The 17,593-nt window shown below is 35.8% G+C and overlaps 2 protein-coding genes across 10 annotated transcripts in view; one reads left to right on the top strand and one right to left on the bottom strand.

The window, feature by feature from the left end:
- Positions 1–8,290, top strand: part of LOC110097355 (tetraspanin-18) — a 28,492-nt gene extending 20,202 nt beyond the window's left edge. For both annotated transcript variants that reach the window (XM_028699855.1, XM_020823684.2), the window contains one exon: positions 7,988–8,290. In XM_028699855.1, the coding sequence (XP_028555688.1) occupies positions 7,988–8,065 (78 nt within the window). In that variant the 3' untranslated portion in view covers positions 8,066–8,290. The remainder of the gene's footprint in view (positions 1–7,987) is intronic.
- Positions 8,291–10,625: 2,335 nt separating this feature from the next.
- On the bottom strand, positions 10,626–15,232 carry LOC110097362. 8 transcript variants are annotated; one of them, XM_028699852.1, is made up of 7 exons: positions 14,696–15,232; positions 14,322–14,385; positions 14,110–14,216; positions 13,939–13,940; positions 11,863–13,713; positions 11,578–11,731; positions 10,626–11,490 (listed from the first exon to the last, which is right to left on the bottom strand). In XM_028699852.1, the coding sequence occupies exons 5-7, from the start codon at positions 13,654–13,656 to the stop codon at positions 10,823–10,825; spliced, it is 2,616 nt and encodes an 871-aa protein (XP_028555685.1). In that variant the 5' UTR covers positions 13,657–13,713; positions 13,939–13,940; positions 14,110–14,216; positions 14,322–14,385; positions 14,696–15,232; the 3' UTR covers positions 10,626–10,822. The 8 variants fall into 8 exon arrangements, with proteins under 8 accessions (XP_028555685.1, XP_028555680.1, XP_028555681.1 ...); XM_028699847.1 differs by lacking the exon at positions 13,939–13,940 and having other exon boundaries at positions 14,044–14,216; XM_028699848.1 differs by lacking the exon at positions 13,939–13,940 and having other exon boundaries at positions 14,044–14,216; positions 15,008–15,232.
- Positions 15,233–17,593: the final 2,361 nt, after the last annotated feature.

Genomic DNA, 17,593 nt, shown 5'->3' with positions numbered 1-17,593 from the left:
ATCCATCGATGAAGTACAAGTACCTCTGGTTTGTAACATTAATGTTGATACGTCATGAATGCTAGGGTCATAGGTGTTGTAGGATCACCAAGTCGTGTATTTTTTTTAAAAAAAGTTTGAATTGTAAATCAAATAGTATACCCATTTTGCTATGTATTTATTTTTTTCCGTGGGATCCAAAAATTCGCGTCCCAGCCTTTTCTCTTTTAGGAGAGTTTTAACATATTAAGTTCTCGGATAATTTTTTAGAAGACGGATTGGTTTGAAGCAATATGCTACCCAGATATTTTGCTCTCATTTTGTGAGGACTTTATGATTTGTGGTCAGGTTTCCTATAGGCGTAGGCCCCTATAGTTAATTACCCCTCCTAATAACGAGAGAGAACTTTTGATTAAGGCTAGTCTCAAATAGATTTGTAGTATCCGATATATAATAACAACATGATTTGTATTTGAAAATTTGATATTTAAAATTAGAAATTTCATTATCTTGCACCTAAAGCGGATGGTGGGGGAATGGATGATGGACCCAATCAAGATCCCATGGTTACATCATCCCGGACCATCGTGGTCCCAGGTCTACTTAATTAGAGGAGGCAGTTGACCCAACCTGACAGGAGAATTCTTTCGGCAGTCATAAGTTGCTTCGTCCAAGGGTACCTTGTAGACCTTGTGTGAGTATTTGTCTAAGGGGACAAATTTAAATCCATCTTAGCTTGCAAAGAGCTTTCTGCCCTATCGATTATATATCCTATTGATTCATATCTCATGAATTTGATGTCATTGGGGAACATACAGGCTATGACCGTAATCGTAATATAGTGAAGTCGTTGAACCAAGCCACTAGGTCAAAGGGTTGCGGTCGTAATCGTTAACTACGTGGATCTGATCTAGCCATGCCACAGGTTCTTTACGGAGCCATCCGGTCAAACTACCAATTAGATGTCTAATGCCACGTCCTTGTTGGCAGAAGACAATTTGAAAATGAATCTTAGTGATATTATCGACAAGACATTAGCTCTTTGTGAACTAAAGTAGTTTTCAAACTTATCCACCTCGACAAACTGTTGTGGAAGCTGAATGGATTTTGCTTTAAGCGTTTTAATGATTACTTTCAATTTTATATTTTTTGGAGTTTTGGGTTTTTTATGGACATTTGGTAAGCCTTTTAAGTGTTTGTAGTCACCTTTGGTTGAGATTTTCTATCAACACGTCCATCATCAGGGTTTATTGTAATTGTTAAATCTCAACCTTACGATCCCGAAGACATCCACGGCTGTGAACAGTAATCCGTGGGAGGACTACAAGGATTGCATTAATTCCTCCCATTGATTTAGGAATAATTATATTCATATTATTATAAGAGTTATTTGTTTCCTTATTGATATACCTTGTATAGATCTATAAATAGGGAGTAGATTGCTTAATAAAATTCAAGCTTTTCCCTCTCAAATTCTCTGTTTTCACAGTAATCATTTGACAATATTTGTATTTCATAAGCATTTGGGGGCATTTGAAATTGTAGAGTCCCCTCCGGTTGATATAAACATTCAACACGGCCATCATCGTGGTATTCATAGATGATTTTTATTTTATCAGTTGAATCTTGTCGACTCTGTCATCTTGTCGACAGAGGATCGAATTCGTTGTCAGCTTTATGTTTTTATTGGTGAATTTTCTTTATTATAGACCTTGAAGGCCTAACATGAACGTATTAAAACAAATATCTCGGTCGACGTCGTGATCATATTTTTATTTAATAGTTCGAGCTATGTCGACTATTATCTATCTACATAAAAGGATTGGGCTCGAACTTGAGTTCTTTTCTTGACTCGCGCAGCATCCTCAGACGTTACGTGTGTTAATACAACACACTCGTTGAGGCCCATGCAAGTATTTAGGGGGTATTTTTATAATTATCCATTGAACCTTGTCGATTTTGTCTAATTGTTGATAGATGATCTGGTTCATTGTCAGCTTTGTGCCTTTTTTGGTGAATTTTCTTTGTTATAGACCTTCAAGGCCTAATGTGAGCGTATAAAACAAATATCCTGGTCGGTGCCATAAACATATATGTGTTCGATAATTTGAACCATGTCGACTCCTATTAAGTAGAAGGATCGGGTTCGAACTTGATTTCACTTATTGACCCTCGCAGCATCCTCAGACGTCACATGTGTACTCATAACACGCTCGTCGGGGCCCATGCGATTATATGATTTTGCATTCAGTTTATACGATGCAGTTATACGATTGTCATACATATACAACGGATATGTAAGTCATATATGCATATGTGTATACACATTTCCACAAGTGTTTTCATGTTTATGTAATAAGCTCTACATGTTGCAATGCATGCAAGAGGGCATTTTAAAATATTTGGCACTGACCAGTTGTGCTGGCGGTTATTGTTTAAATGTGCGTAACGTTCTACTTGAAAGCCTGTAGATGCCTTCTGTTCCCTCATATGATTGTTGTGGATCCGGTGGCGTGATGCTACTTCATAAGTTGTTTGCTGCTTCATGTAGATGAGTTGTTGTTGAGAAATGCATAAGGCTCCACTTGAGAATTTGCACGCGGTTTCTGTTAGTTGTATGCATGTTGCGTATCCTGGCATGGCGTCATGCTACGGTCATTAGTTGCTTCGTGCAGGTAGATATCTGTATTCACCACAAGCTTCTATGCTGGCTTATAGTTAGCTTGTTCTTGCTACTATTTTTTTATTTGCATCGTAAGTAGTGTATTGTGCAAGATATGGGTCTCCTACCATGGCTCGTAGGAGCTTACATTTGCTATTTGTCTCTCATTCTTGCTTGCAGAGGGATCAATGTATTTGCCTAATGGTCACCTATTATTGATTGCAAGGATAATCTAGAGTTTACCGCATGTTATCCATCATCACCTACAGGTGAATCGTTGTATGCATGGTAATCCTTTTGCAGTCACTTGTAGACAAGTTGTAGTGTCCTCTGCCATCTAAAATCTTTCATAAATATCTACAGGTGGATATAATAGAGACTACTACGTCTCCTTGCAAGGCTTGTGTGAATAGTACACTTTGTTTGTCGTCATTTGCATGCGAGTCGATATATTCATTTATGAGTGGTTATTGACTACTAATTGGGCGTCCACTAGTAACTTTTTTTATTGCTCGTCGACTGTCGAGTTGTCATGTTCATTGCTCATCCTTGTAGTTATTGCAGTTATTTAAAGTCACCCAATGCATGGAATTTCGAGTGAGTTGTGTTTGCAAGAGTTTGGTATATCGACTTGCAAGTTCGTGTTTGAAGATTTGTTCACTGCAAGTTCTTTGTCGCCTTTGAGAGTGATCTGCAACATGCATAATGAATTTGTTAACTTTAATTATATTGTTCCTTTAATGAATTATAACATTCCTCCGGAGCTCTTTATTGGATTATCACATTCATTAGTAGCTTCTTTCGTTGGTGCTGGTATATCAACACCGTTTGCGTGGTGTTCAATCCCACCACGCTAAGAAAAACATACATGTGTCTTCGGAGGTACCTGTTTGAAGGCTCACAATTCTTCCCCCGCCTGCACTGAGGCGCATACGGGTATTTATAGTCCCACCATGCTAAAAAAAACGTGCATAAGGCTCGTCAGCTTCGTCGTAAACGATGCATCGAGTTCCCTCCCACGACGCCAAGAAAAGCGTGCATGGGGGATCTCCGGCGCATCGCAAACGCCGAATGCAGGATTACGAGTTGTAAAAATTATACCTTCGTGAGGACTGGCAGTGACGACGATGATGCTGATGAAGTCAAAAAGTATACAAAGTCCTCTCTTTTTTTAAATTATTTTCCTCCCCTCTTTCTTTTATTTTATTTTATTTTTTTTGAATTTTTTTTAGATACAAATAGATATAAACACACACACACACATACATACACACACATATATATATATATATATAATACACACTTGCACATGCATGCACACAAATTTTAGACGGCATGAACAATGATCAAGTTATCTCTAGCATATTCTTGAGTTGTCATTAAAGAATCTTACTGCCTGGGCTTTGGATCTAGTTAAGTGGGTTGTTGATGAGTTGGAGAGGATTGAATGGAGTGGACTTTGGGCCACTGATGTGTAGGTGGAATGGGCTTTAGGTCTGTGGTAGAGAGAAGAGGTTTAGTGGGTTTTTAAAATGGGCTGATGTTTGGGCTATTTGGGTGTGAAACGAAGCAGCAGGTGTGGAGGTGGAGTGCACGTAGGATAGATTATGTTTGCTTTAGCGACAAGAGGAAGAGGAATCGACCTCAAGGAAAGTTCGAAGGGTCCGCTTGCTATGGAGTTCGGACGGGTCAGGGTCACGGCTAGGAGGAAATTGGGTTGTTGGCACTGGCAGCATTGGCTAGGTTGTGGGTTGGGTCGATTGGAGTTGATGAGAGGTGTTGTGTAGGAGATCGGGGCTAGAGCAGGTGTAGACGACAAATCCAGGCATTGTTGGTGTCAGGTTCGAACGATCGGTACAACAATGTGAGGGGGGAGGAAGTATTTGATTGATATATGCAAATGAAGGGGAGAGATCAGGCTGGCTTCGGCGTCATAGTAGGTGTTGGAGACGAACAAAGAGAAAGAGATGAGAGCGGGTTGTTCAACTACGAGGAAGGGAAATAACAGGAAGCTCGTTTAGCATGGAAGAAAAACCGAAGAACATAACACAAAGCTTCAGCTCCGTTTTAACGACGAGGGTGGCATTTGATCGAGGTGAGCTACAGGATTTATAGGAACAGACCCGAGTAGACGTCCGAGGATTTAATTGGATTTCAGGGATTTGATCAGAGCTAGCATCAAGGCGGAAACGAGGTAATATTTTTTTTGTTTGATTTTATTTTAACTAATTTATATAAATAAAATAATAATAATAATAATAATAATAATAATAATAATAATAAAATATTAATATTAATATTAATATTATTATTACAATATTAATGATATTATCACTATTAAAATTATAGGAATGAAACATAAATTTGCACGCCTTGAAAATTGCATGTTGATTTATCGATTTGTGCACTGTTGATTCAAAATTTTCCAATTTTGCTGGTAATTCACTTTGGGTATTGATGACGCCCCAAATGCAACGAGGAAGTCCGTTTTTCGATCGGAGTCGTTTAGGCAACATCGTGCGTCAATTTTCTCGATTTGCGATTCGTTGCTTCATAATGCGCGCGGATTTCTTCGCGCGACTTTAAATGTACAAATAAATAGTGATTTTTGAGAATTGATAACGTTCTGAGTGCAACGACGAAGTCCGTTTTGTGATCGAACGTCGTTAGGGCAATGTCGCACATCAATTTCGGGTGCCTCTTTGTCCCTTTTGATCGATCTCGTTCGATTTGATTGCGAGGGATTCTCCCGTATGGGAATTTGACATCCTAATTACAATGGCACAGTCCATTCGGCAATTAGAGATTATTTGGCCCTTCAAGTAATACGCCGGCCGACGCACGGGTCGCTTAATTTGCCGGTTTCTGCCTCTTTTTGTGTGTTCTGATGTGCAAGGGTCAACATTTTTCAAAGAAGTATTTAAGTTTCAAAGTTTAACAAATGGGATTAGTCAATTTATCATATTTTTTTATTATTTAAAATGTTAAATATGAAAACATCAACGAAAGTTGAAATGAAAAATGTTATGTTAAAAAAAATTATTATGTTATATTTTAATGACTAAGTACTTTTAAGAAAGCATTACGAATTAGAATCTTGAAATATATTGTAAGATTGATCTAAACAAGTTTAAGTTGCATAAACTTTAAAAAGATCTTTAAAGATAAAGTTTTTTGTACGGATGAATACTTTTTAAGATTTTAGCGTTCTGGGATGTACTGGAGTAGTTTTGTTAACAAATTTTTTTCAATAGAGTATTTAAAACTTGTGTAAAGGAGAAGAAAATTGTGTGTACTGATATTTAAGAGTAAATTAGAAATTTATGATTATAATAATTATAAGAAATTCAAACTTATTAGTCATATAATAAAATTTTGGGGGATAATCAGCGGCGGAGTCACAATCAGGGCACTGGGTGCACGTGCCCCCGCTGGCCTGAATTTTTTTTAGTTCATGTTAAATTATGATATTTTTATTTGTATAAAAAAAAATGTAGTACATACATTGGCCCAAGTCCCGTCTTTTCCCACTCTCCACTCTAATCTCCTTCTTTTCTACTACCCCACTTCTCTATTATTAACTTCTCTGGCAATCCACCATCCTCCATTTGTCACTCTCTCTCTCTCTCTCTCTTCTTTGCATTAGCTTTACACAGACCAGGAAGACAAGGGTTGAAGAAGTTAAATGTTTGGAATGCCCTTCATATTTAAAATCAACAAGATAGGTTGAATTGAAACTTGTTTCTGCCATAAAAATAGGATATGGAAATGAATAGTTGGCTAATTCAAAGATTAAACTAGACCCCTTCGATTTGAAAAATCAATTAGGATTATGTTAAGAAGATCAAATTTGGAGCCAATTTTTGAACGAAGGTAATCAGTTGAAAGTATAAAAAAGAGAAATTTCATACGATGCTTTTCCTTCCTGTGAGATTTATTGAGCGCTGCAAGAGCCGATTTCATGCACATTAAGAAAAAATGGTGTTATGTTAAGCTATTTTAAAGGTCCTATAGCTATGTATGATGGAACAATAAGTTAAGTGAAGGCGAAATAAGAATGTTAAAATGAATGTTCGAAAAAGCTAGAAAATATGAATTGTGAAACTGTCAATGAAGGAAGTTATATGAGTTAATGGAAGTCAATGTAGTAAAAAATAGATTTTGGTGATATTTTGCATGTTAATGGAGGATAAAAAATGCACAATTAAGTTGGGTGGATAAAATGAGACTGGAAGGTCTAGAAAGAAGGAAGAGTAGATTGAAGATAACAGGATTAGAACTTATGGAACCCTTGAAGTAGCTTCAACAAGATTGAATAGAGATTGAGAAATTCACAAAATCAGTCAAATTAGTCTCAATAAGGCTAGCAATTAGTGATGATATTGTGTGCTGCTGTAGCATTGTAACTATTTATTTTTTTCTGCAGTATTATTTTAAATTATGCATGGAAACTTATTTGGGATAAAATTGATTTTAAATATGTATAAGAATGGATACATCATCCTGTTAATTTTATAATTTTTTTTAATCCAATTGGCATGAATGTATGCATCCTTGCACACAAGCATTACCATTCCACGCACATGCATAAATTTGTATGCGTCAATATATTCATACATACATACATGCAAGTGAAGATCTTTAATGTTTTAGTATATTTTAACAAGCAACTACAAACTTTTCCATCATATTTCAACCATAGAACTTATTGGTTGGAAAATATTATTTGAACTCTAGTGTTATATGCGCTCATTCTGAAGAATCTAGATTTTGCCTGCCATCTTTCAACTCTTAATAGATTGATTTATCAACTCTTGTTTAGTTTGGGTTGGCTTTCTTTCTGTTTCTTAAAGCAGCTTCCCAATACAAAAATTAAAATTTTTGTACTAGGAACCTGATTTAAGAAGCAATAAGAAAGCAGTCTCAAACAAAGCTTCTATCTTGATTTTTCTCTTTTATATTAGGCTGCCCGCTCATTCGCTGAAGTTATGGTCCTCATGCAATTTAGGTTTTGTTTGGAATTGCTTTCTTACTGCTTTTTAAAACAGTTTTTTATTGTGTTAGAAAGTTGTTTTAGAAGACAAGAAGAAAGTTGTCCCAAAGGAAGCATTAGAAGTTCAACGTAAACAAAAATAAAAATATGCACAGCTTTTTTTACTTATTTTCCAAAACCAGAAATTTTATGACCGCATAATTTAGTTTGAGCCCCCGACCTATTTACTGCAATAGTTATAAGCAGTACTAATATTTCTTCAATGTGTAGCACAAATCAACCCAGCTGGTCCTATGAATCCTTTATCAATACCTCTCCTTTTCATCCTCTCCTACCTTCTATTTTGGTTGCAGTATGGACTGAACCCAAATCATATCACGTACAATGCTGGGGACCCAAAGTTGGCAGTACACCAACAGCAGCTGTGTTGATCGAATGCCATTCTCTATTTGGTTAGTTTAACTGCTTTATCTCTGTAATATATGCGATGGTAATATATAATCGTGGTGGGAAATGGTGTTGTGGCTTCTTGTGAAAACTATTCTATTTACGTGCAAGCATTGTATTTCTGCATGTTTGGTGAGTTGATTTGGTTTGGTGTATGAACGAAGAATCGTAAATGTTTTCGGTGAAAGCCATTGTGATTGATTCTTTGATTCATCATTTCGTGGGAGAAAACAGAGTTCTACATCAATGGCAGCCAAGCTTGGTTGTCAGTCTTAGGACCACTGTGGAAGCCTAACTATCTCGATCTGCTTTTGGACCACAGCTCCTTAGGCTGCTGCATTCATGGCCCCGCGGATAGCTCCCTTGTCTTTTTGATGTGGTTTGTAGCTTTGTATTGATGAGATCACTTATGTCCGTCCAGACAATTTTGGAGTAGAACATTATTATCAAATTTTGGTTAGCTGAATATTAAAATTATTGAATCAACGAATATTTATATAATATTCATCTTAAAATAAATCTAATAATTAAAATTGATACCCACTGAGGCTTAGGGTTGTTGGGGGGCGAGCTCGGCTGGGAATCTTCCATCCCGGGTTCGAATCTCCTCTACTACGGCTTTGTCTTTTCAGCAGGGCAAAGCAAGTGTGGGTCCGATGACGGTGGGTGGCCTCGCTAGGTTCCGCCAAATGATTAGTTACGCTGTCAAACGCTCCCTTTGGAGGAGTGTCAACAAGTAGATATCCCTATTCCATAATAATAATAATAATTATTATTATTATTATTATTTGATCATCTATTTTTTTTCTCCTATGCACTCACACATCAAATTTTTTTGTGCCATGATGGATTCGTGTACTTTGTTTGCTATTGTCATTAAATTTGTATTGCCATCAGTTAATTATAAAGTTGTTGAAGATAGATATGTTTATTTTTCGCATAAAACAAATAGTTATATGACCAAATGTTAAGTTCAGGATTTTTTTTTTTTTTGTCATATGGCTATTTTGTCTGAGTAATTTCAAGCTGCCTATTACTTTTTCAAAGATATAATCCAAAAGAATTGACATAAGTTAAATTACAACATTCTTCTTTATAAAACATTTGTTTATGTGGTTACTTCGTAATATATATTATGCCATTCATTTAAATTACATCTGAGGACAAAACAGTGCATAACTGACATAAAACAAATAGTGGTTTCATTTGAGACGGTTTTCTTTCTGCTTTTTAAAGCAGTTTTTTAGTTTTTGAACTCAAAATTTAGTTTAAGAAGCAGAAAGAAAGTCATCCCAAATGAAACCTTAGTCATATTTAGGGGTGTCAATTTCGGGTCACGGTCGGGTTCAGGTCGAATTTGGAACTCAAATAGCACTATTCGAGTTAACCTGAGCCTAACCCGTTTTAAAAAACGAGTCAAATTTTTTCAGATTCGAACACAACCTGATTCGGGTTTGGGTCAACCTGACCCAACACAAATGACCCGGTGTTGACCCAAAATTGCTAGTTTTCGGGTCAAAATCAGGTCAGTCTTCAATTTTTGGGAAAAAAAACGAGTCAATCTCGGATTTTCATGTCAAAAATGAGTTTTCAAGTCAATTTCGAATTGTTGGGTCAACTCGAACCCGACCCAATTTTTGAAACGGGTTGATTTGTTTAACCCGAACCTGACTCGTTTCAGGTTCAGGTTCGGGTTGACCCTAACCCGGATTTTTTCGGGTCGAGTCCTGATCGGGTTTTGAGTTGTGTCAAAAATTGACACCCCTAGTTACCTGAACCAAGCTTCCAAAAGATGGCGTTAAAAATATTTGGGCATGTCAACGACGCAATTTAAATTATGTTAACCACTATTCGTTGTACTCGCAGCTCCCACCAACTCATTCTTTTCATAAAATTACCAAAGAACGTTATCTTTATTTCACGTTAATAAAAGTTTTATATTGGCCAACTGCTTTTGCGTACATTGTTTTCTTACATATAATAACGACCGTATTATTAAATAAATCGCTTGGAGATAAATTATTCTATCCTCAAATAAAATAAATGGGTAAAATATACAAATCAAATATGTTATTTTGTCGTGTGTGAATCAATAGCCACATTTTAATTTACAGAATTAAAAATATTCCGATAGAAATAATTGAAGTAGTTCATCAAATCAGCATACAGCTGCAGCTGTAAAGCTACTTATATACATTAAAAACCAAGGCAAATGCCAAATAATTTCAAGTAAAACAATAGAAAGCCAAACGGATACACATGCATTACAGCTAGACAAATCTAACATACTATAAACTCAGAGTATATATATGGGCAAATTATTTGGTGCGAAGAAGTCCGGACGTAGCACTACGTCCGGACTCCAATTGAATTTGTACACATGTAGTAGACACGTGGAGATTTAATTGGATTTCATTTTTTAGATCATTTTATTTTTCGTCGAATGGAAGTAAAAATAAAAGCACTGCAAATGCGCATCAAAGTGAAAGCGCAGCAAAAATGCAAGGACTGCAAAAACGCAATAAAAGTGAAAGTGCAACAAAATGATAGCAAATTACATGTTTTAAATTTCTAAAAAAATTTCCTTACAAAAAGCACAATAAATATCCACGTGTCCGTATACACGTGTACAAATTTAATTGGAGTCCGAACTCCCCACCAAATAATTTGCCCTATATATGGCAATATTAAGAGGTACCAAACTATCACTATGTACAAGAGGACAAAAAATTTGAGAAAACTCAGCTCAAACAACACCCAATTAGGTCAGCTAATGCATCATCAAACAACTCGTCAAGCATCTTTTCACCAATCTCTTTGCCAAAATCATCCATTTCCAACCATATGGGTTCAGCCAATCCACTTCTTATCACCTCTTTCTTCACCAAATAATCCACAAATTGCTTATTATTTTCAGCTGATGTGCAAATTTCTTCCTCAGAAAAGCAGTCCTTCACACGGCACAAAACTGCATCTGTCACTGTAGGATTAGTTTTCATCCGAGCCATAGTAGTTGTTGTGTTCCATGGATATGCATTAACTAAACTAGAATATCCAATTTCTTTGAGGGAGAAACTGACATAATCGAATAATAGCTTCTGGTTTGAACGCTTTTCTCTGTATTTGGTTTCTTCTCCTTCCCTTTCCAATAAGTTATCAAGCAGAATTGGATTTAATGGACAATCCAGAGAGTGTGATTTGGCTAATACTGTGGTGGAGCTTTCATTTGCTAAGTTTGAAGATGAAATTAACTTATGGATGAAACCAAGTTGTTCTTCCTCTTTGTCTTCTTTGGAGAAAAGCTTGGAAAGCTTTAGGGAGTTTGGTGCTGCCAGAGTTGCGGAGTGTGCGTTCTCTGAATAAGTTGAACGGCTCACTGAACCAATGAGTGGGGATCTGGAGAGTGTTTCTGCAACTCAGGGAAAGAGAGATTAGAAGGTGGAAGGATAAGAACCTCTAAATTTAAAGCTCGGGTAATCAATCTACTAATGCTTACCCGTGCGGTCAGTGATTGCATGTTGAGAAGAATGAGAGAAACTAATGGAAAATTCTTCTTGGAATGGCCTTTCTAGGACTGAAATGGGGCTATGTTGACTGAAATTTTCTCTGGAGATTTCAGATTTCCAAACTTTCTCAATCGAGCGAATGCCCTGAAAAAAAAAAACAGAAGCAGCAGCAGCAGTTAAAGTCATGATCAAAGGCTCATTTATGAAAAGAAATTATTCGGTTTTAACAGAAACAAGTACAAAATTCTAAAATTAAAGTGGTGAATATGGCTCACCTTCCCATGCCTTTCTGTACAATGGACTGAGACAGGAGGAGATGAAACCTGGAAAACATCTTCCTCCAAAGTTTTTGAAGTATCCTCAACAGATATACCATCATGGGAAGATTTTGATAGCCTGCTATCTTTTATAGATGAATAACTGGCTGAATGGAAACTAACATCAGAACTCACTGAAGTATATAGTTTGGGCTTGTCCTTCACTAATTTCTTCATCCTTGAGAAGAATAAACTTGAAACTTTCTCCTTAAAAGATTTCCCTTTTTTCAAATTTGAAGACTCTTCGAGAAGAATAGATTTGCTTGATGATGTACACGAAATTTCGTCATTCTCACAAATTTTTTTCTGGCATTCAGAAGCAGGAAGAGTCTTCAACCTTGTAATGTTCTTAAGACAGTCCTCACTGGATTCCTGCATCCAAGTTGTAGGTAAACATGTCCCTGCAATCCTCGTGTCCTGTACTTGACCACTGGAAACCCAAGGTGAAATGGCAAGCCTATCAACCACCTCTTCTTCTTTCTTCACCTCAGGATTGGCAAGTATATCACCCAAGGTACTTGAGATCTTTTTTACGTCTGCTTGTTCATGACTATTTTCACTCGATGTTGCTATCTCCCATCTTTCTGAGAGTCTTTTCTTGGCTTCCTGTCTCTGTATTGACTCAGCTGAGTAGGATTGATTGCTACAGGATGTCACAGTGGTTGGATTGATTGATTTTACATGGGCATAAGAATTCGGTGAAGTTGGAGTCACCAACTCAGAATCACTGTAGTTACTGCCCCTTTCTTCTCTGCAATCATTTTCAAGCATCATAAGTTTACTGTCATCAGCTAGATATAAAGTAGAGGAAAATACGGTTGACGGGTACTCATCCTTCTGCATACTTTTCATATCTTTTTGTATTTGCCGAGTGATTTCCATAGCTAGTTCTCTTGATCTTATATCATCATCAGTTCTCAAATTTCGACTTCTGTGTCTACTTTCTTGAGCTGATACGGCAACATTAGAGGCCATATTAGCTTTTGTTTCATGAATCGCTGTAGGACTGGGCTTTAGAACCACAATCCTTGTGGGCTGAGATCTAGTTTCAGCCTTGGGAATAGACAAGCTAGAGCTCCAGCCGTGTACATCAATGTTTCTTTTGATCTCTTCACCACATGCGCATCTGTCTTTGCTCATAGATTTGTCATGATCTGAATCAAATGATGTGGTTGGCTTCAAAACATTAATGCGCTTGGTCTGGGATCCCAAAGAAATAATTTGTTGAATTTCCTTAAGTTGTTTGGAAATTAAAGAGTTTGGTTCTTCAAGAAATCTGAGAAATAAATCTCTATTTGAACTAAAAACCTCAAGAGCATCTTTGAACTCTTTTGATTGGATAAACTTTTTATTAGTAGCTAGTCTTTTTGCTATAATGAACTTTTCGTGCACAAGAGCCATTCTCTTGTCCATCAAATTATCATGACGGTCTTCATGTTGTAGATAATGATTCTTGGCTTGACCATTTGATGAAAGATGTTGCTTTACCTTATACAAATCCTTGCACTTCTCATGCATGCAACATTCACTCCTATAGTTCATCTGATGATTACAAGAACATTCTTTCAGCAGCCAATAGTCTTGGGGAGATCTATTCAAATAGTCATGTGTGTCAATCTCTTGCAATTTTCTTTTTGGAGTTTGAACTTTTTGTTGAATTGGCAGTTTACTCAGACCCATCAACTTTGCAACAACACCAGGAGATGTCTCCTTCGACTCAAATGCACTAGACCACTCCTGTGCTATTAGCATCTTAATAGGAGCCTCACTTGGCTTCTTCCTAGCACTCTTCCATGACTTAATAGTTACCTATCATCAAATTGATCACAAAATATATATAAAGCCTTTTGGATGACATTTCACAGTTCTGAACTAAGATAAATGTGCAGCTAACTGAAAACCAAGTAAATAAATTACTTTCTTCACAAAATCTCACATCCTTTCTATATTAAAACTTAAAAGTCTTCTATCTACATAGTAAGAGTGCGTCATAAAAATTTAGTTGAAAAAAAATCAAACGATTTCAAATTTAACAACTATAATTATTGCATTAGTTTATTGTGTATAACTGCATTAAAATAAAGATGGAAAGAACTAGGAAATTCGCAAAATGAAAAGAAAATATAGGATTACAATTACCATGAGTTTAATTCAGGAGTCGCTTTTTTTTTTTTCTTTTTTTTGCAGAAAAGATATAGTGCTTACAAAAAAAAACCACGAGCAGCTTTGTTCTAACCACACTTATGCTCAAGTCAAATGTATTGATCCATCTTCCTTTACAAACAATGGCTTCTTTCCATTCATCTTTCAACCTGGAGAATAATCAGAAAATAGATCAACAGTAATGGTGTATTCCAACCCAAAATTAATAGTTTAATCAGAAGATATCACTAATTAGCATCTCCCAACAAGCTTACAATGGAAAGCATCTTCATATTAAAGACTTCAGAAGAGCTCTACAGTTGTAGCATATCAACCTAACTGAAATCACGATATGAATCAGACTGCAATTCCTCATTGAGATGCTTTGATAGCGCATAAAGTGATGTTGAGAGAGGAAACTCGGCATAAGATAATAGTTATACTGTAAAGTTACAAAAATTGAAAGAACTTGAGGAAACAGGATCGGTTATCTTCATTTATGTTTTCCTCGTTTCCTCTCTCTTAGCGGGGTAAAAAAACGAACAAATTATACGGAAAGCATAGTTAGGTTTTGATTGGACAAATTTAGGAAAATTATCGCAACAAATTATGTATAAATAACAAAAGGCAATCCGAGAAAAATACGCACCCGTGGAAGCCCAAAGCTCAATACCTTTTCCAAAGTTAAAAAATTAGGAGAAATCCTAGCTTTCCATAAAGAAAGATAGATAAAAAAGATAGAAGGAACACTATCCCCAAGTGAAGAAATCTACAAGGAACCATCACTCCACAAAGCTACGGATCTCATTATCCCTCAGAAAATTCAAATTCATTTACAAAACACATTGGATTCCTAGAAATAAGAATAAAATGCAGTCGCTTGAACATTTAATCGCGATTGGGAAAAAGCAATAATTTATATTATATTTCAAGAGACTGTGAGAGAAAAAGAGATTTCGACCTTGTACCAATAGCTGCGAATCGGCTCCCTCCAAAATCCCGCACGCCGTGTGAGATAGCGATCCGGCTGTCGCCGTAGCTAAGCAACCTCGCCGTAGAGTTGGTCGTTGTTAGTATTTAAAGAACGTCCGAACGCGATATCGGTGGGCGGGGCGGAGCGGGGCGAGGCGAGAGGGCAATGTGCTGTAGCTTTTAAGGCAAAAATAAACAGAGGGAGCGGAGATGGATTTCCACTTCAGCTTCTCAGAGTTTAAAATTTAAAAACCTTTACAGTGGATAAATTTCAGGTCTTTCGAATTTTCAGCTATTCATGAACCATGATTGGTCTGTTCACATGCTATTGCGTGATCGAAATTGTTATTCAAAATTTATATACTAATAAAAAAATTTATTATTTTAAAATTATCGAGGCATGTGCAATGCTATTGAGTTAACAGAATGATTCAAATAAACTATTAGTTTCGCATAATTTTAATAGTAAGATATATACATTTGTACTGTTGAAGTTTTAAGTATTTACGGTTCAAAATTAACCACTGAATATACTAATAAATTATACCATTAAATTATTAAATCTAAGATTTTATTTGGGATAATTTTTTTATTGTTTTACTTTAATATCAATCATACTTTCTATTTGATTGTACTTTTTCTGTGCTTTAAAAAAAAAATTGTCTTAGGTTTTATTTGGGATGGCTTTCTTATCGCTTTCTAAAATAAATTTTTAGTACAAAAATTCTAAATTTTGTATTAGAAAGCTATTTTAAGAAACAATAAGGAAGTTGCCCCAAACAAAGCCTTAGAAATTTGCTTTCTACAACTGCTCTTAAGGGTGCGGGGGCATTTAGGTCAATTATGACAAAGTTAAGCTTCGTTTGGGACAGCTTTTGCATTGTTTTTTAAAATAGCTTTCTAGTACAAAAATTTCAAGAATTTTATGTACTAGAAAGTCATTTTAGAAAGCAAGAAGAAAGTCGTCCCAAACAAAGCCTTATGCATATCAATTATGCAAGGCTCGAATCCAATACCTTTTGGTTAGTAGCCGAAGCTCCTAACCAACATATCAAGGTGAGCTGCATATTGGTGTTTAATCCTAATACAAGTATGAGTTCTATAGGGCTTATCATCCTTCTTCCACTTAAATGTCTAATTAATATTGATAAAATTGGATTGTCCTATTTAAGGAGTGAATGATATTAATTTTTATTTATAATTCATGGGATATGTTATTTTATTGGTGGTTTTTTATGATTCTACTCATTTAGTTAATTGGTGGATTTTTTATTGATATTTCTCATGCCTTCTTTGATATGGTTCTTTGCTGGTTGGGTGATATATATGTGATTATTTGAATCAAGGATAGCTGTGATGATATGGGATTCTATGTTGGATATACAAGCTGAACCAGCTAGTAATCCAATCATTCGATCTATAAGCTGATTTTGAGCCGGTACTAAATTAGCTCAAAATCAGATTTTACTATCCCTGCTAATTAACTAGAGTATTATGAAGAACTTCCAGCATTTAGTAGCTTGACTCCTAATTAGGGGTGTAATAAATGGCACAACCCGCCAAATTCATCTGAAACAGGGCAAATTATTACATCTGATGTTCGGATTCGTCCGGACACCAATCCAGATGCGCCACGTTATCAAAATACACTGGGTTCAAGTGTATTTAGGTGACGTGGCGCATCTGGATTGGATGTCCGGATGTCCGGTGACCGGACGTAATAATTCGCCATGAAATATACCCAAAAAATTATGGCTTAGGTTTACCTGTTTAATAAATGAGTTGGGTTGGGTCCAAAATACTGACCTGGGTTGGGCTTGGGTTAACCCGCCAACCCGAAATGACTCGTTTAAATTATTTTTTCTTTAATTTTATTTATTTAATGGTATGAATGTTTTATTTTTATTAGTTAATCTAAAATCTATTATTAAAAAATTATTAAAAAAATTTTAGAATCAAAACAAGTTATCGGGCCATATTTGAGTTATTCAAATTGTTAACATGTTGGGTTCTATATTTTTCCATGTTTATTAAACATGTTGGGTTCAGACTTATATTTTTTATCTATTTATTAAATAGGTCGGATTAGGATGGATCGGATTCAAGACAGGTTAATTTTGGGTCGGACCCGAACTCAAGATATTAACCTATTTTGACACCTCTACTCCTAAATGCTAATGTTGTTGTGAATGATAGTTCTTTTTTTTTCCGTCATTGCATTTCAAATGAAAACATCAAATATTATTAAAAAAAATTATCCTCACTGAGCCAGAAACAAAGATGAATAAAATTGCATGTGAGCCAAGTTAAAATTAATTAAAAAGTTTAATTATTATTTACTAACTGAGGATTTTTTTTTTTTTTTTTTGGTAATAAAATGTTGTAGCTATTATGAATTATTTTTATACAAAAAGAAGCCACAGTTACTCACATGGAGATGGATGACCTTGCTCAACCAACTCCCTTATTTGCGTGCTGCTCAGTATTTTCAATTCATTAAAGAAACAAACAGATAATGTACATCGCATATTGGATGCAGCCTAACAATAAATGCAAGTGAATATCTTTAATATAT

The sequence above is a fragment of the Dendrobium catenatum genome, unplaced genomic scaffold (assembly GCF_001605985.2).
Source record: "Dendrobium catenatum unplaced genomic scaffold, ASM160598v2 fragScaff_scaffold_1398, whole genome shotgun sequence".
Lineage (NCBI taxonomy): Eukaryota > Viridiplantae > Streptophyta > Magnoliopsida > Asparagales > Orchidaceae > Dendrobium > Dendrobium catenatum.
Note: the sequence above shows the minus strand (reverse complement) of the source record. Positions and strands in the feature narration are given on the sequence as shown.